The 20,004-nt window shown below is 42.5% G+C and overlaps 1 protein-coding gene across 1 annotated transcript in view; it reads right to left on the bottom strand.

The window, feature by feature from the left end:
* Positions 1 to 5,866: 5,866 nt before the first annotated feature.
* NUP133 (nucleoporin 133) overlaps positions 5,867 to 20,004 on the bottom strand; it is a 54,819-nt gene continuing 40,681 nt past the window's right edge. Inside the window, exons 20-26 of the mRNA XM_019626357.1 lie at positions 18,785 to 18,943; positions 18,044 to 18,179; positions 14,117 to 14,235; positions 12,608 to 12,688; positions 11,261 to 11,325; positions 9,833 to 9,921; positions 5,867 to 6,339 (exon numbers count right to left, since the gene is read on the bottom strand). Of these exons, the coding sequence (XP_019481902.1) occupies positions 6,203 to 6,339; positions 9,833 to 9,921; positions 11,261 to 11,325; positions 12,608 to 12,688; positions 14,117 to 14,235; positions 18,044 to 18,179; positions 18,785 to 18,943 (786 nt within the window). The 3' untranslated portion in view covers positions 5,867 to 6,202. The remainder of the gene's footprint in view (positions 6,340 to 9,832; positions 9,922 to 11,260; positions 11,326 to 12,607; positions 12,689 to 14,116; positions 14,236 to 18,043; positions 18,180 to 18,784; positions 18,944 to 20,004) is intronic.

The raw sequence follows: 20,004 nt of genomic DNA, 5'->3' as shown, positions 1-20,004 counted from the left end.
CCCCCCGTTCAGGTTTTATATAGCCTGTGGGCGCTACCCCCGCGCCGGCCCGCAGGAATGTCGCTCCCCTTCTCGAGCCATATTTGGGTGTTGGGCACTAGAGACCCCTCCTCCGGCCGGTTCGCGGCCTGGGCCCCCGCCCGGGTCCCCTATGCTGACCAAAGAAGGAGAGGCCTGGCCAGGAACCAGGTAACGCGGGCCGGGCCGTATATGGAGCGCCTCCTGGGCCGGTCGGCCCCTCCCGACCCAGGCCAGTGGCCTGTGCGCCTGCACTCCCGGCGCTGCACCTGTCCACTCTGCGCACACTGGACGCTCCCGACTGTGCCGCCCACATTTCACCCCGTCTCCGGGTTCTTCACTCAGACACAAAATCCTCACGTGCGACTGCAGGTCGGAGAGAGCCGTGTCCAAATGGGGGGCCTGAGAGGGTGGGAGCAGTCACACCCGGCGTCCCCCTAGGGAACCTCATTTCTCTCTCGCCAGCCCTGAGCTCCCGGAGTCCAGAGGGCTGACCCAAGTCAACCCCCACCCCCACTACCGAGAGGGTCACCGGCGGCGGGACGGCGCGCAGCTGTCGCGGGGCAGACAACTGGCAGCGGGCAGCGAGGACGGAGTGGCGGGGAGGAGGCGCGGGGCTCCCGGGGACAGGCCCTGGCGACCGCTCTCAGCGCCGGGCATTAAGCCAGGGCACCCGGAGCTGTCGACCGGGGTGACGCGCAGCGCGCTCCGGGGTTCATGAAAGGAGTGAATTTTATGGGACGTTCTCTTCCTGCCCGACTGAGCCGCCCAAGTTGCGGTAGGCCGAGCTGAGCACCCTATCCCCACGTTCTTGACGGGGTCCCCAAGCAGGCTAGTGTCACAAAGAACACACAACATGGAGGTGAAGTGCCCTTACTAGATGAAGCCGCGCTTGTCCCTCCCCTCAATAAGAGGACGAGGACAGTGCACTCTAGGATGGGTCGTTTTTCCTTCTGCAAAGGCTGAACTAACTCATCTTTGTATTTAGAGGGTGACACCTTGCCAAGGCAGGGCTGCTTCCCAGTCCACCTTGGAGTCACCACCTACCAGAGCCTGCAGAGTGCTGCTATTTATACCACTGATGCATGGGATATGCCTTTCACATTTTCTAGAAGCATTTGGATCTACTTATGGTAAGGTGGAGTGGGGGGGGGGTCACAGGAGGTCATCCACTTGGTGCCTCTCAGATTTTCCCCCAGGACAGCCTTGCTGTAGAAGGCACAAGGAGAAACAATTTTCTGTGATGAACTCAGTGGCATGCTTTCAGGGGGTACATCAGTGATGTGGTATGAGCCAGAATGGAATCATTCATCTTTCTATGTGCTTAAGTGTTCCCAAAATAGATGCAATTCCCATTTGGTAGTGGAACTTGGCACCTGGGACAGGTGTGCGATCTGAGCAATATAAAGGCATATGTAACCCTCCTCTGTAGCCCACATCATGGCAGCATTTCCTAAAAATGACCAAAGTCAATTACAAAATGGGTTTTGTTAGTATAGGGCCTATAGTGAGCATGAAGGGTCAGGTAAAAGCTATCATGCTTTCACATTTAGCCTTTACATTTATTTCAAAAATTGAGAGCTACATTTCATTTTCAGTACCTGCTGTCCTGCCCTGTCAGTCGGTAGTGGAAGTGCTAGAAAAAAATAGCCTGGCAAATGCACTAAAGGTACAATATAAGGGAGCAGCTTAAAATGAGGTCTTAAAGGCAGGAAGAAACGTGCTGCCATTCACTCAATACCTATTTGTTGACATTTTAAAGGGAATGGGACTGTTAATATTTTCCATTACTCTTGCTCAGTGTGACTCTTCTCTCTGCTATCGCAAGCTTTTCTAAGCTCATAGTCTATTCAAACACACACAAAGCTGTGAAGAAAAACTGACAGCTAAGAGTTTAGTGTGCAAACCTTGGGAAGATGGGCCCAAGAAGGGTCCAGACATTCACTCCCCTCTAGGCAGCGGGGGCTCGCTTAGTCTCGGAGCCTTTGCCATAGGGTTGCTTCCAGCCCCGTCTGGTCTTGAATTCTCATTGGCTTAGGGAGCAAACTTGACAAGCAGGTGGAAAAGCCATCTCCATTCGTGCCCGCCTTTGGGGAACACACCAGTGCTCTCGCCCCATAAGCGGGTTGCTGCCTCCAGTTCCTTCTGGGACCAGCTGCTAACAAGGTCACTGGAGGGAATGCCTGACGGAGCGCCTGCTTCTAAGCTTCCAGGCGCAGCCTCCGCTCTCGACAGGGCCCTCTGCTACAAGGCGGCCAGTGTGCGTGTGCCTCCCATGTCCAGCCTTGTCCCCTCCAGTCCCCAGACCTGCACCCGCCCCCCCTCCTGTCTTGCTCAGTATCGACCTTCTAGCGTGTTGCCTAGCAAATTCAACATGAATTTGTAAACACTTAATATGCTTTCATGTTGTTCCTTTCATCCTTCTAACCCTCCAGAGGTTAAGTAAGATGGGTTCTATTCATTGCACTTGTAAAGCTGAGAAGACCAAGCCTCAGCCGGCAGCAGTGAGGAAGACCACCTGGCAGCCCTCCTCTCCAGTGGTCAGGGCGGGCAAAGACTGCTCTGCTCCTCTCTTCCTTTAATCTTCCCAACACGTGGTGCAGTTCTGGAAACATCCCCAAGGGAGCTTTTCCAATGGAAGGCCAAAGGTCATGGCTTCATCTGTAACCACCCTCTCAAACGGGGCAGCGACGGGGTGGGCGGGCAGCAGTCCATCAGCAATGCCCCGGTGACCAGGTGCACAGAGGACAGGACTCCTCCTCGTGCCAAGCCACACACCTACGTCAGGTGGACCCTGGGCAGTCAGAGGAGGGCTGAGATCTGCTGTGGGCCTCGCTCTGCCCAGGCCACCTCTAGGGGCCCGATCATCACTCCCCCACCCCCTACCTTTTCACACCCGTATGCCAAGATGGTGACAAGCCTGCGCTTTGGAGTAAGGCATATCTGGTGTACCTCCCTTCAGTCTGGCTGTGACCTTGGGCAGGAAGACTCAGCATTCTCAGCCGAGGGCACCACCTACTCTGTAAGGCTGATTGGAAGGTTCAAACTAGGGAAGTCCTAGGGTGGAAGAGGCTCTCAGTGAACGGCACAGTATGTTTCTTCTGCTTGGAGGAGCTGAGGGGTGAGGTGGTAGAAGCGGTTAGCAAAGGACAGTAAATATTGCAACTGTTCACCGAACGCACAGCACAAACAGGAAGAGTTAATGTCATTTTGAATGGATTTGGGGCACACGAAGATGCGTGTACAAAGATTTATTCTAGTATGAAAATAGAAGGCCAAAACAAAACCCAAACCAATCCCAAACTATTAACCCAAGTGTTTTAAGATTGTTGAGAGACAGGGGATGTTAAATAAATTACAGTACAGCCATATGGTCAAGTGTCATGCAGTCATTAAAAAACTGTACCTTGAATATTGAAAGCATGCAACCTCACAGGGGGAGGGAGTGCCTCTCAGGGGGTAAAAATCTTAGATATTACAATGATTTGTGGTCTGCAAAGGCCACAGTCCATGGAAAGATACATAGTTTACCTGTGGTCTTAAACTTTTATGGGAGGTGGGAGGGCAGAGTGGTCAGGAAAACACCATCTAAAGAGGAATGATAAGAAAAGGCTCAGAAACACAGCAGGTCCTCGAATGGCATTTATGATGTCAATGAGATGCCGAAGAAACTGAACTGTTACTTATATCTGGCAAAACTGATTTCCTTACACATTATTTCATGGTAGTGCCAAGAACCTGTCAACGGTGAGTGAGGACTGACCATCCTGGATTAAGGTACACAGACATGCTCAGTGTCAATCAGTAGGAGGCCACAAAATATAACAGCACGTGATCCAAATGGCGACCAAAGCTACTCCTGGCTGAGGGAATTAAACAGCTTTCTTTTTTTTCATATACTTTTGTTTTTAAGTAGGTTTAACATTTTCTGTAGCATTTTAAAAATATTAAAATTACATGGGTTGTTTTAAAAAAATGTACTCTGGTATTCAGTGAGTAGAATTATATCGGAATAGTAAAGCTATTCTCCCAATAAAATGGCCAGTAATGAGCAGGTGAGGCTAAACTACTAAAATGCATATTTGTAGTTGTCAGCCTGAAAATGCGCAGTGTGTTGGATGAGAACAGTCAGACATAGGTCTGACGTCAGGACATGCCCCTGGAAGGAGCCCTGGCTGTACACCGACTCCCACCCAGCCTGCACGTTCTCCCCAGGGGAAAAATGAACCACAATCCAGTTTGTAAAGCTTTCTTCAAAAACAGAGTCCCTACAAAGAGATACCAGTGGTCTTTCACCTCGGTTCTGTGTATCTCAACATGTGGCACACACTGGTACCCCCACCTGCTCCTCTCTACCTGACAAACAGGTATTCCTGCCTTCTCCTCTCTACCTGACACACAGGTACCCCCGCCCACTCCTCCCTCTGACAAAGGTACCCCTGCCCGCTTCTCCCTGACACAGATACATCCACCCGCTCCTCTAACACAGGTACACCTGCCTGCTTCCCTCTCTGACACAGGTACACCTGCCTGCTCCTCTCTCTCTACCTGACACACAGGTACACCCACCCGCTCCTCCCTGACACAGGTACACCTGCCTGCTTCCCTCTCTGACACAGGTACACCTGCCTGCTCCTCTCTCTCTACCTGACACACAGGTACACCCACCCGCTCCTCCCTGACACAGGTACACCTGCCAGCTCCTCTCCCTGACACAGCCATAATCTTCAACTCAGAGACACAAACTGCCTTTCTGAACAGCATTCAGACAGGAGTAAAAAGAAAGACCTTCCACGTCAGAAACGTTCCTCTTTCCTTAGGAATGCTCACCTTCATAATTTGTCATGATCAATACTCTATCTAAAAATCAATGATTGTCTGATAAAGGCTATGTTGTAAAGCAAATTTTAAAAAATTTTGGAGAGAAAAGTATTCAAAATCTTGGGCCTAATTTCGCTTTTCCTACTTCTTCCCGGCCATCTAATAAGTTCCCCTCCACCTCCTTAGAAGCCTTCACTATATTCCTAAGCTGTGCCAACAAGCACGCCGTGAACAGAAGGGAGCACGCTGGCAGTTCCCCTCCCTGGTGACTCATGGAAGCAGCGTCATCACCAACTCATCACCACCTCGTGAACAGAGGCTGCTTCAAACGGGCAGAGGGAGATGACGACGGCTGTATCTGAGCCCAGAAACTGGGCCATCAGCACCGTACTTAACCTTGACCTTCAGCAGCTACAAGATGATCGTGCCCTCTCAACCGGGCGAAGGTGTCCTTGCCAGCAGCTCCCTGTCCACTCTCTGGTCTTTATTTAAAGCTGGATAAAACCAGGTGACAACACTGGTCAGGGTAAAGAAGTGCTGAGAACCACTGCTTTTCAGTGAAACCAGCTGCCACAGTGAGAAAACCTGCCATGGTTTCCAGCATTACGCATGCTTTACGTTAGCTAGACAGAGTGCCGTAAAGCTGGAGTGTGGTGTAAATCATCCTGGAAACACATGAAGCTGACTGAAGCCCCACACTAAAAGACGGTAACTAACGCTAATACTATAAACTTATTAGATGGCAACTTAGGGATAGGTTAGAAAGCCACGTAAATGTTTTATTCACTAAAATACTTTCATTAATACTCTATTGTTTATGTACAAGTTAAAATTTTCCCAATGAATGAATCAGTAATCAAACTCACATGATTTACGCCCACTCTGTTTTGTCTTTTAGTCCTATGACTTACAAAACTTCACTAAATACTTCCTACCAGTCCTAATCAAAACAGATGCCAAACACTCGATCCCGTCAGTGCATGATAGCCAGTCACAGCAATTTCAGAGACAACCCAGGGCGATCCTGTCATTTTAATACCAGGAGCTTTAATACCTAGAAGTGACACGTGCACACAAGTAGCCAGAACTGAGACAAGGACTCCAGAACCCTGGGCACAGTGAGCGTGAACAGGGTCCTGAGGATGGAGACAACTAATGAATTTCAGATGGAAAAAAGGAGAAGAAAACATCATGTAGCTGAAACCAAAACCACTCCCAATAACTGGAGCAGCTTCCAAATAAAGTATAAAAACACAGCAGCACGCCATAAAACTGGACAGACCTCTAGACGTTTAAGGCCTAAAGTTTTTATAAGGACGTGCTTATACAAATTTTCAGAAACTATGACAAGTCCTAGAAAAAGTTACATTTGTCCCTGGACATAATATTCATAAGTTGCTTTCAAAACAAACTCAAAGTAAGGGTTGGACTTCAGGTTCCCCAGCTGATCTGCGTGGAGGAGGTCTCTCACCTCTGGCAGGTAGTCGCTGAGCTGAATGCCTAAAACAAACAGAGTCAGGTTTTACTGTACTTTCACCAAACTCACAGACGCATTAGGATGACTGATGGTAAGAACACCTGTGCTGCTATTTAAACTATAATGTCACTCTGCTACTGGGAAACACTTTTTAAAATTCTTTCCAACTGTTAGATGACCAGATTTAACAATTGGACATTCTTAGCACAAGCTGTTTGAGTGCTTTTCCCCTATTGGTGAAAACAGGCAATCTATTTAAAGTTTAATAAAATCTGAAATATTTTCATTTTTCTCCACAGCTTAAGTCATTCTTCCAATGTGGAAGTTTTTAACTAATAATCACCTGAGAACAAGTATTTCAAACAATTATATATTCTCCTACCTGGGAAATGATATAGGAGAAATACTTTCATGAAAGCTAGCTACAGTATCTCCAAATGCATTGAAGTTTAAACCTACAGTTAGGGACATGAGGGAACCATTTCTTCATCAGTTTTCTATGGAGCCGGGAAGCCAGTGAGCACTGATTAAATGGGTTGTTTCAACTGAGAGCAGGGCAGTTACAAAAGGCTGTGTACAATTCTCTCATTTGATAAAGAAAACTAGAGGAAAAATTTTAAATTAATAAGGTAATATTTTATAATTTGTTACATTACCATAAGGTTCTCAAAATCAAACACTGGGTTATTTTTTTAACACCCTCAAAATGCTTAGCACCATTTTTTTGTATTTAATTGTAATACAATAAAAATTTGGATTAATAAATGTTACGAGGCTAAATCCAAATTATATATCATTTATTACAATTAACACACTTTCAACCGACTTTTTCTCTGTAGTGCTACACTTGTAATTTCTAAAAGATCTCTAAAAAAAAACTAACATCTTCCTTGGCTTCTGTTTTTACAGTACACCCCTTCTGTGTGGACCTAAAGTTTGATGGTTCCTTTCTTTCCTTTAGAGCAGGGGCCACAACTCGAACGCCTGCGAGGGTCTGGCAGGGGCAGCCTGAGGATGGGGCTTGGGGTCTCGGTAAACGTACGGCCACCACCCATCCAGAGGGCAGCCCTCCACAGCTCTGCGCGCAGTCTGCTGATAAACATTCCAGCCTGCGGTAGGCACATCTTTCGATTTTCAAGAGAAGTCAGAAAATAAGACTTGCAAGAACTCTTCTCAACTATTAAATGCTGGTGACGAATTAGAAGAATTTTAAAGTCCAGGTACTGATATGTGCATTTTGCTCTGTATGTACTTTAATAACACGAGAAAACAAACTGAAACACTGCTTGTGGACAATTTAAATATATGTGCAGGCCGAATTTTTTCCATCGGTTGAAGTAACTGTTGGCTGACAAGGCCTATGAAATAGAACGTGAGGGTACCTATCTCTCCATCTTCCGAACCTGTCCTTTAAAAACATTTACTATTGTAAAGGGAAGTCATGTTATTAAGAAGGTTCCAGAAAGAAATGTTCTGGCTTGTTATGAAGAATATATATTTACTTACTTATTTATAAAGTCATGTCTACTTGTTTTTGTCTTTTGGTCCAAATTTAATAACTTGTTTTATAAAATTATAACTTTCCATTCCTGATTCCTTCCCACCCATAATTCATAATCTAAGAATAGCAAAAGCTGCAAAGTCACCTTTAATTATAATAGCACTAAATAATTAGCCACAATTCAGTTCTGTAGCACTTTTCTGAGAACTAATTTCATGGAAAGCATCAGACTTGGGTCCAAATGCTTTCTAAAAATCTCAAGTGGAGAACCTCCAAAAGCACAGAGAAATTAAGCATATTCAGTTATTTCTTCAAATTCCAAATACAGAAAAGAGAAAGTCTTATAGATACATCTTAGCTCTTTCTGAATTCCATGTATTTCCAAGCAAAAGGTATTTTCTTTTGCTATATCCCTGCCATCATATTTTATTTTTAAGTTTTACTTATTTTTTGACAATGAAAAGGCTGTCAATGTGGAGTGATCAAACACCACTTTTCATCAATAAACGTCCCGGTCAGTTCTGAGCACATTCCAAGTAACCCAGTCAAAGAATTGTATTTCCATTTACTCAGTTCCAGCAGGAGACTAAAAATCTGGGAAGCATGGAAGAAGTCAAAGTAGATGGGCTCCAAAATGGGAGTTTCTGGAACACAAACACAGAATTGGCTTGTGTTTCACCTCAGAACACTGGCTGGGGGTGAGTTCCATGGGGCTCCTCTAAGGGCCCTTCACTCCCCAGTGATGCTAAAATGGAGGACTGCAGAGCAGAATCCTTTACAAGAGAAGCTGAGGCCATGAAGCTGTGAAATAATTCTGAACATTCAAAGACCAACAGTTTATTGAGTGGCTGCTGCTATGTACCAGGCACTGGGTTGGGCACATTTTGTGTAGATTAAATAATGTATCTTGTAGTTATATGTATAGATAAAAAGTTTCAAATTGTGTAAATGCAGCACAATGAATAAAATTCCATTTAGAAGGACTGCTGAATTTACAATGGCTTTTTCATTGTGTATTTCTTTCCAGTTGGTATTAAGAGAGTGTCCTTACATTTGAAAAGATAGGTAAGCACTCGGGTGGCTGACTTTGCACACTGCCTGGATTTTGTGTCACATGTCTAGTAATGTTGTGATAAATATGAGCCACACTTGTTTTTATGTATAAAACATGCAACACCTCTCACCTCTGGTCTAACACTGTCCACATGTTAAGCTGTTAATATGAAAAGAGGTGAGAAGTATCGTCTAATTCATCTTTCCTCAAGAATCAGCATTTTATCCGTAACAGCTTCTTTGCATATTTGTGTCTTGGTCAGTAAATGAAATTTTGCTCGCTGTGTTAGGTACAAAACAAATGCAAAACATTTCCTTCTTGTCTCTTTTTATTTGTTCCTAAAGTGATTTTAAGCGCACATGTCCACAATGATTTGTAAAAAAGAATCTGTCATTTCTTCTTAAGCGTGGTCAGTTTAGTAGGAATATACTAAAAAAGTTTATACCTCATTTCAAGTTTTCAGTCTTCGTAAGAGTTCATTGAAAAATTAAAGGAATGATTACTTCTATCATATATTTTCAGCGTCACAACCAACATGTGGATCCACCCCATCCGTCCTGAGTCAGACCCTGCCCAGGGTAGGCCCCCAGGACCAAGTGGATGGAGAGTCTAACCCCTTCCCCACATGCTCCCCCAGCTGGAGGGAAGGGAAAAAGCCCTCCCTTTATTTTAAACAAATCTCTCTAATTCTGAGTATGACACTACTGAATCTTAAACTGCCTTGCATTTGACCCATTATTCTAAGATTTCTAAAACTGAGGTGTGGGCCAGCCGAGTGGCTCAGTTGGTTAAGAGCTCACTCAAGAGTGTGAGCTCTGAGCAACAAGTGGTTCAATTCCCAGCCCGGGATGAGCTGCCGCTGAGCCACCAACAGGTGGCAGGATGGCTCAGCTAAAAAAATATATAAATAAATAAAACTGAGGTGTGATGTTGCAATTTCCAATATTTACAAACTACTTACCATCTTTTAAAAGTTTCTGTAAGATTTTCACAAATATACTGTCTTTAGAGACTTCAATTGGATCATCTTTACCGTCTGAACTGGACCAGCTAGAAAACAAAATCATTGTGATGTGAAAATGAAATCACGGATACACTGAAATAAATGACATCTGTTTCCTACTGTGGCTTTTTTGTTCTGATGGCGGGTAGGAATGGGCAGTCTAAGTTTTGTGATTCTGTTTCATATTATTTAACTAAGGGAGTTTTAAATGGTGACTATACTTAGAGTCATTATATTAGATATTATTGGGTTGTCAGGAAAGTCATGATGCATTTGTGCATTGAAAAACATTGAAAAATACGTCATGACTTTCCCGACAACCCAATAGATGCTACACTTCACCAAATATAACCAGCATGCATTTGATGTCAAAACCAAGTAGGGAGGTATCTTTCCCAAGAAAATTCTATCCATAAGTAGTAAGTCCAGCGAGGACCCCCAAGCATGATCTTTTGAGAACACAGGCAATAGTTACAAGGTGTTATAACAGATTCTGATTTTCATGAAAATAAAACGGCAGCCAGTCTCTGGTGCAACATGAGTTTTCTTTATCTAGTTGCGATTACCTACTGCTGAAATACAAACACAGAACCACTGCTCTATAGTAATCAGTGGACTATCCCACATGACAAACAAAAAGCCAGGTGCTCCAGTCAGATGACAGCACACGATTTTATGATCAGGAAAGAGAATCAAGTAGGCAGAGCCGGATGCTTGAGAGGGTGCCTTCCAAGAGCAAATGTAACAACCACTGAACTACTTGGGGGTAGGCAGAGGAAGAAATGCTCCAGTCAAGAACCCCGCTGTCATTGCTCACCACCACCGGGAAAGGCTTAAGAGAGCAGGGAAGGCTTGAGCATGCAAGTTATGTCCTCTTTAAAATTCTTCTCCTGGAAACAACCCACCCTGGGAGCTGACTATTCTAGTTTTTCTCTACCACCGCCTAACACCACCATTCCCATGGATAAAAGTCCTCCTCTGCAGGAAGGAGGTGAGCATGAAAAAGAGGTCTCGATAAACCAGAGAGGGCTGATCCTCAAACTGTAAAGACTTTTATATATAACATAACAAAACACAGCCTCAAATCTTATTTGGCAGAATTGGCACTTTTTCAGTGAAAATAGGAACATATGTATTTCTGTAAAAACTGACAGTCTGAATTTTAAAATCAAATTAGAGATTTATTATGCCAGCAGTCCTGAACCTTTAACTATTCTTTCATTACTGAATGAAAAATTTAAGATTAAAATGCAACCATTATAACTTTCACAACATATCAGCGTGTCACAGCATTATCAGGTTACAAAGCCACGTAGAGTATCCCACAGCATTTCTGAGGCACACTTTCCCCAAACCATCCCTTAAATTCCCGCTCTGGGGACTTACTTATCTCTCTGAAGCGCTTTGCAAAGGATTTCCAGTTTTAGATCATTGATATTTACAGCTTCCTCCTTCACAGCAAAACAAAAAATTCTCATTAAACCCTGATTTAAAAAAAACTTCCCTTTCTTTAAAACATTAACACTACATAGAAGAGTAAGCCAATTAATAGCTGTATGAATTAGTTTCTGATTCTTCTTTGATAATCTGATTTTGTCAGAAATCTTGGGAGAGTTAAGACTTTAAACAAGGTAACGTAAAAGCCAACAATTGTTTTGAAAATCTACCAAACCACTTTCAACTGCGGGGCCAACTACGAATCTACAGAGTTTTCACTATAATCTTTTTTTTTCTAAGAGGGCTGAGACACAGCTTCTCTGAGGGTGGATACTATCAAGAATAAATTGATAGGGCCGGCCGAGTGGTGCGATGGTTAAGAACTGGCTTGGGACACCAGAGGGCCCCGGTTCGGATCCCACATATGAGGGCCAGTGACACTGCCCTCTACAGCTGAGATGCTGAACAACAGCTCAACCTGGAGCTGGGCTGCCGTGAGTCGCCGGCCACGGCGTAGGCTGCAGCCCCTGTGGCAGTGGGTTGCCATGGGCTGCCGTGTGCAGCCAGCAGCCAGCGTGAGCGGCCAGCAGCCGCCATAAGCGGCCATCCAGAAGCCGGCGACTGATCCGCCTCGCCCGGGAAGAGCACAATGATGGTGCCAACTTGCGCCAGTGAAGCAACGTCCTCCACAACTAGACTGAAGAACAAAAACGACAGCAACTTGTCTGTTCCCCTTCCCCCAATTCCCCAGCACTGTTCCCATCCCCCCAATTCCCCAATAAAAAAATATCTTTAAAAAAAAAAAAGAATTGATAAGGCAATATATCAGCCTGAGGAACTAATAATGACATAATAAATGAAAGGGAAAAAAATACCTCAGGACTTAGAAAAGCAGCATTTTTTTTTTTTTTTTAGCTGAGCCATCCTGCCACCTGTTGGCAGCTCAACGGCTGCTCAGCTCGGGCCAGGACTCGAACCGCTATTTCTCAGAGCTTGCACTCTTGAGCGAGCTCTTAACCAACTGAGCCACTTAGGCCGGCCCGAAAAGCAGCATTTTTTATTTGTGCACAGAAAAGACATCTGGGAATGTGTGAGAATTATCAGGAAATGAAATTGCTTGACAGCTTTTCTAAAGAGCTGTACATAACCCAAGAGTTAGAGGTAGTTGAGCCAGACAGTCTTTTTTAATTAAGACGTTCATAATTGGCTAACAGGTATTTTTTCTGTATTCGGGTCTACAGAAAACGCTGTATAACTCCGGTACTTGCTATGATCATCTCAAGTGAGTTTACTTACCTCCTCAATGTATTCCAGCAAGTCCAAAGCCTTCTTGAAATCATATTCATTAGCTCTTCTGTTTTCTTCACAGATATACAGCTATAGCAAGGAAAGATATTTACGTAAAAATAGAAGCAAGACTAGAGAAATTTAGAGAAAAGGAGTCACTGTCCTTCAAGTTAAGCTGTAGGCACTTTTATAGTAAAGAATAGTCTCACATTGGGAAATTAACTGCCGTCTACCTCACGATGAACTATCTTTTAAAAGGTGCATATGTTCAATCAGTAATTAATTTGAATAACTTGGTATTACATACTTTTAAGATGACAGCAAATTTATATTCTTAAGTTCAAGATAGTATACACATTCCAGTATTCTTATAAATGTACTCTGCAATAAATTGCTGCTTTTGCACTTTTAAAGCTGGCTAGAATGCTTTTGAAATGTCTTTTCAAACAGTTTTAAAAATTGAGACCTATGATAAAGCATGAGTTGGTCTACAGTTTGCTTAAAAGGTAAGAAAACGCACGCCAACAGCTATCCTGGTTGTTAGATCACAGCTGAATATATACTCATTTCTGTGTCCTTCACATTTCCTGGAATTTTATAATCAGAAAAATACTTGCCTTATTAAAAATATCAATTTGAATTTTTCCTATCTTCTTTTCATGACTATAACACATTTCATTTTAAAAGATTGTATATAATCCTTTAACAGCAAAGATAATACTCAAACCATTTCAGAAAAAGCTACTACTTGTTTTCATTGTTTTACAACACTTAAATATGATACTTTATTTCGTTGTTTCTGAGCATCCTTTTTCTCCACAATGCTCACATCTATGAACTTGGAATGTGGTAAAATTGGTGATATATCAGAGTAAACTTGGCACTACTTTCTTCTTTCTGATACACAAAATAATGGTGAGTCTTCCAGAAACAGCATCTTTGATTTTAAAATGTATGTACTTTATTAGAAGAGGCTGTTGTGACCTCGATTATGGGAATCTGCTAGTGATAACAGCTAAAATCTGGGGTTTTGGATGGTTCCCATTCTTTCTAATATAATTAGAGCAAATTCAAGGTGATGCTATCTATGGCAGCACTCTTGCATTTGAAATGCCTTCTTGAAATGAAAGGAGAGTAGAGTTGAAGTTACAAGTGTATATAACAACAGAGCCAGCTCATCTAGGCTGTAGTCCACAGCCCAGACGTGCCCTCAGGACTGGGTTATGTGGCAGAGGAAAAGGGTGAAGATGCCACTTGCAGGTTATTAGATCTAGGTCCTTTAGCCATTTTTTCTCATAGAAGAGCCTGAAATGCATCTCATGATGCATACAAGCATCTTCAGGAACAGATGGAGGCCTGGGGACGCGGGGCTTCTGGTAACTGGTGTCTAGCTCCCAAGCAGCTTCCAACTGCTCATTCCCGGGGAGTTACCAGGAAGCGGGAGCTGCACCACCCCGGCCGGAAACGCTGAGGTTGTTGTGAGGCCAAGGAAGGGTGCAAGGGCTGCGATGCACTTACGCTGATGAGCTGCGGTGCGGTCAGGACTGGCATTGCGCTCAGGCTTAGCTGCTTCTCCTCTAGCAGCGCCTCAGGCAGCGTCTCCTGATGCAGGAGGAAGCGTTCCTGCTCAGCCATTTCTAGAATTCAAAATCGGGGGCGGGGGGAATTAACCTTCACTCCTGCTATCATAAAACAAATCTGAATTTTAAAAAAAGAAATATCTCTAAAGGGAATCTTATCATGATTCAGTGATCTTAGAGTATTATTAATTCTGCTTGTTCTATTTTTTTAAGGGTGGAGATTAGAAAGCACAAATTGGTAGCCACAGTATTGCCAGGGGAATATGAAAGACAGTTTGGGGGATATAATCAATAATGTTGTAAAGATTTTATAGGAGGTCAGATGGGCACTTGCCTTATTAGGGAGACTACTTCATGGATGGTGTAGATGCCTTACCACTGCGCTATACACCTGAAGCTGAATAATACTAAATGTCAACTATAATTTTATATATATATATATATATATATATATGGTCACAGGATGTGGAATACAGCACAGGGAATAGAGTCAGTGGATTTATAACAGCTATACACGATGTCAGAGGGGCAGTAGATTGGGGGAGCAGGGTCATCACTTTGTGAGGGGTGTACATGTCTAATAATTACATTGTTTTGTACACCTGAAACTAATAAAAAAATAATTCTGCTTATTATGATTTCTGACTATGCTAGAACATATTCATGATTTGACCCAAGTTGTATGAACTATTACAGCAGCTGGCAGCGGTTCCGACGGGAAAGAAGAGGTAAGGAAATACACCCCATCTACCTGAGCAGACAGCAATTTCGTGAGGCACAGCCCCCCAAATCTGGGGTCTCAGTCCCATTTTATGGTAACTCAGTGAAGTGCTTCTTCCCACCAGAGTTTCTAGTATAATTTCATTCCCTAAGGAAAATGATCTCCTTAAAAGTCAACATGAATGCATTCCAGGAGAAACAAAGCCTGGATGATTATGAGCCCAATTTCTTAACGAGCCCTGCTTTACTGCTGCAGGAGGAGGTGCAAGGGGCCTGTCCTTCCCATAAACTACCCAGGCTGCAGCCCACAGCCTCGTTTTGTCCAAGAGGACGTGCTGGCTTGTAGGAAGAAAGGGTTGAGAACTGCTGTGTAGCCTCAAACACAGCGGTTGCAGCAAAATGGAGTGAGCAAAGCACAGCCATGCTCATTCAGATACTGGGGTTATCCCACACAATCCCAAGTTTGTAAAAAGGTAAACAAAACATTCTTGTGCAATTTCCATACCTAGGAAAACAGACTAGGCAGATACACAAAACAGTAACAGTAGTTATCTCAGGGCAGTGGGATTACAGATGTGTTATCTTTTGTGGTGTTTTTTTTTTCCTTCTGTGATTTACAAATTTCCAGACGGAATTATTGATATAACCAGAAAGAAAATTATTTTTAAATACTCCCCATGATTAGACACATTGTGATAAAGGTCTACAGGAAATTATTGAGACCTGAAAATACTCCCCTTTTGCTAAGAGAACAAAAGCTAAGAACTGATCAAATGCAAAATGATGACCAGAATTCCAATGATACCTGGAGCAAGGGAAACATGAGAAATGATAAAGCCTTGTTAAAATATTCCGATTAACATGATCTATTCCTGGTGGGCTAAACTGTGACATCCCCTTTCAGACTATTAGCCTGCAGAACACACACAAAACCTCTAGAACAGGCACTACTGGTACTTAAAGACAAAAGATTAAAGAAAGATTCTCCTGAACAGTGAAAAATAATTTTAATAATAAAAGTTAAATGCTAATCCTATGATTTATCGAGACCTTTTTTTTCAAGGAACACACAGTGTCTCTGATCCTTACAATTATCCATTTTTATAGATGAGGAAACTGAGGTTCAGGAGGGTAAATCAGCTACCCGAGGTCACAAAGCTACTGAGTTGGAGCAAATATTTAAAACCAGATCCATCCAATTTCTATCCAGATTCTTTCCACTGCATCCACTACTAAGAGTAAATAGATGACAGCAGTATAATCTGAATGCAGACATCAGAGACTTGACTCTATGGCTAAGCCTTACAACCACATACCCATATCTGCATATACTTCACCTGACCACACTGGAGACTTCCCCCTGCAATTTTTATTTTGAAAAATCCCAAACCTACAGAAAAATGTGAATAATACAATGTGCACTCTATACCTGAGACACCTGCTGTTAACATTTTTCCAACTTTGCTCTGAGTATGTATGTACATATGTACGTATGTATGCATGTATCATCTACCTATGTATGTATGTATCTATCTATCGCCTATCCATCCACCCACCCACTTTTCCCCCTAAATCATACAGAAGTTGTAGACATCATGACATTTCATTTCTAAATACTTCAGTGTGTCTCGTAAGAATGAGGACATTCAACCACAATATCATTATTGGGCGTAAAGAATTTAACATCAATATAGTAACATCATCTAATGGTAAGTATGTTCAAAGCTCCCCAGTTGGTCCCAAAAAGTTTGTCATAGTTGTTCTGGTTATTTGGAGGAGGATTCAGGAGCCAATCGAGAATCTCATGCCATGTTGGGCTCTTTTCATCTAAAAGGGCCCCTGTCTTATTGTTTTATTGCCTTTCACACTGCTGAATCTTGAAGGCTCAGTTGGCTGTGCTATAAAATGCCCCACACATGGACCGAGCTAACTGTTCCTCGTGATTCAGGTTGAACATTTCTGGCGAAAATGCAAGGCAGGTGGTGTCATATGCTATCACATTACATCCCTCCCGGAAGTGTGCAGTGTGAGTTTGTCTCTCTGTTGGCGATGACGTCTGTTACATCTCTGCAATGAGATGCTGAACTAACCCCTAAACTCAGTGATTTAGTGTCCTTTGATGAGCAATTATGAACCAGGTTGCAAAATGGTGACTTCACAAGTCAGTCATTTTTTCTACATTAATTAGTTTTTGGCATTATTTTTTGGTAAAGAAGCATTTCACTGACCACTTTCCTTTGGATTATCACTGTGGATTTATGGATTTTTCTTTTTAAAACTGAAATACAATCCTTTACCATCATTCTTTTTGGTGTTCAAATTATCCCCAAACTTGGCCAGGCCAGTGGGAGATGTCGTGTTGACATCTTTAATAAGCCTTGCTTTCTGGCCCAACAAGACTCCCCAGGATCTTTTCTTCAATAAGCCCTCATTTAGAAACCAAACTATGGGACTAGGTACACTCATACTCCTGGGGTGTTGCTGCTATTAGGCCTTTTCAGTGGACTGAGTCAAGCATTTTTTAAACAACCATAATTCCATCTTGTATCTCTAATTCAAATGCAATAATGCAGGATTCTTCTTTCTATATTTATATCTCCCCTCTACCTGGTTTGCAAAAATAAAAATATATTCAATTCTTTTCTCAGGGTACAATATACACAAAATATTGGGTTGTTGGAAAAGTCATGACGCATTTTTGCAACGAAAAACATAGAAAAATACGTCATGACTTTTCGGACAACCCAACAGTTTCACAATTATGACACCAAATGTTTTGAATTCTGAAGCCAACAACCTCAGAAGGGCCACTGTCTAGAAGAGACCCCACAGCAAAGGTCAGACTTCTTCATAGTTCTCATTCTTAGAATATGAGTTACTAAAGGGGTACTAGAGGACTCTGTGAAAATCGTTTGGATTTATTCTTTAGGAATTCTTATTTAAAATACAAATTACTTTCCTCCAGAAAGAGAATCCCAAGTACATAACTGAGTAATTATTTAAGGACACTGAATAGAAAGCATTCCTTTTAAAGGCAAGATGGGTCCTATTTCTAGTGGATCCCATTAAATGATAGCAGGAACGCATTATAAGAGTTCCTTGATAGCCTGATTTGTATATGTCTTATTCAAATGATGCCTTTTACCTTCAATTTTTTCTTGTAGCATATCCTCTGAAAAGTCTGAAGCTAATGCAGCCAATTTACTCAAGCCAAGAAGGGTTTTTTTCTTTGCAAAGTAACGAGTTTCCGTATTGGCCAAACCCAGAAGCGTTGCATGAGCCTACAATAAACCAAATATGAGCACTGTGATAGGGTCCTGGTTACTCATTCAAGTTGAAATAAAGGTTAAGTACAACCAAAAGTACCAAGCTACATCAATGAAAGGTCAATATTAGCAAACCTAAAAACTGATGAGTACCATATACTAAAAAGTAATTACACAATAAAATATCAACCACCCCCACTAATTATTGGAAAAAGAGACATATATGAAATATTTACTCTATTAACAATTATATATTCATTTCAGTATCCTGTCAAGAACTTTGAAATTAATTTGTGTACCATTTTTATTCATAATTTTAACATATTTATTATAAAAAAATACAAAAATAGGTCAACTGTTATTTACATGTTAATACAATTTTTGTGCTTTATTTTACTGTAATAGTAGTTAACTCACAATAGACTACATTATTTTATTGAGATATCAGAAGTAATAGCAATGAAATCATAAATCAAAAAGAATATTCAAATTATGAATAGGAGATACATAATGAAAATAATCTATAATCTATAAGTATTTTAACTACTAAAAACTAAACTAATTAAAACTAAATAAACAAAACTGCTTAACTGTGCTCCTTATAACTGAATCCTTCTTACCTTTTCCAGTTCTTGGCTGTTAATTTCATGTAACCAGCTGAGGTGTTCATGAGCTTGCAAAAAACTCGCCAGCTCTCCATGCTGAGAAATGGGCTGGGATAGTAATTTGCCTCTCTTTCCTTTCTCCAGATACCAACGGAAGAGAAATTCTGAAAAATTCTATAAATACCAGAGCCAAGAGTCCAATAATATTTAGTAAGTTTTAAAAAATACATTTCTGATAATAAAATACTAAATTTCTTCCAAAGGCCTTACCTTCCAGAATAGAAATCTTGTTTTTAAACACTAATTTCCTATATTGTAGGGTCCTCAAAACTCACCTAATTCAATCACAAATGAGGACATTCAGATTCAGAATAGGAGTGGGGGGTCTTGCTCAAGATCACACACACTCTAAATGTGCACTGTCAGCACGGCAGCCTCCGCCACACACAGCTGCTTAGACTGATTAAACTTTAGAAGCTGAGCACCTCAGTCACACTAGCCACATCTCAAGTGCTTGACTGCCATGTGTGGCTAGATCCCCACTTTGGACAGCACATATGAGCAAGATCTTCATTATCACAAAAGTCCTACTGGACAGCACCGAGACACCATCATCCCAGAATGAAGGAGTGTCAGGGGAATACTGTGTCAAATGGCCATGTGGGAGGGCATGAAGAGTCCGAGTCTGCGGAGGCGTGCACACCCAGCCACTCTCCCCTGCAGCACGGCTGCTGAATGAACACTGGGGTGCTGTGGGATGCTGGGCTTGAAAGGAAGACAGAAATGTCCTGCGGCCTCACAGCACTTAACAGATACTCGCCCTAGAGGGGGAATTCTACAATGAACACACCAGATCCATGAAATCTCTGAAATCAGAATGGAAATGAGTGTAACAAAAGCTTCAACCAAGCCCTGGCTTCCCTCTATTCTTGATGAACTCAGGGATCTGCCTTGCAGGGGAAAACAGCTCTGATTTCCAGCTCTATGGTTCTTTTATACACAATGTCCACAGTACAATAAAAAAAAAATCACAAGACATAAGAAGCAGAAAAATATGACTAATAGCAAGGAATAGAAGCAGACCTAGGAGGGCTGGCCGAGTGGCGCAATGGTTAAGAACTGGCTTGGGACGCCAGAGGGCCCACTTCGGATCCCACATATGAGGGCCAGTGACACTGCCCTCCACAGCTAAGATGCTGAACAACAGCTCAACCTGGAGCTGGGCTGCCATGAGT

Source organism: Hipposideros armiger, unplaced genomic scaffold, assembly GCF_001890085.2.
Source record: "Hipposideros armiger isolate ML-2016 unplaced genomic scaffold, ASM189008v1 scaffold_667, whole genome shotgun sequence".
Classification (NCBI taxonomy): Eukaryota; Metazoa; Chordata; class Mammalia; order Chiroptera; family Hipposideridae; genus Hipposideros; species Hipposideros armiger.
Note: the sequence above shows the minus strand (reverse complement) of the source record. Positions and strands in the feature narration are given on the sequence as shown.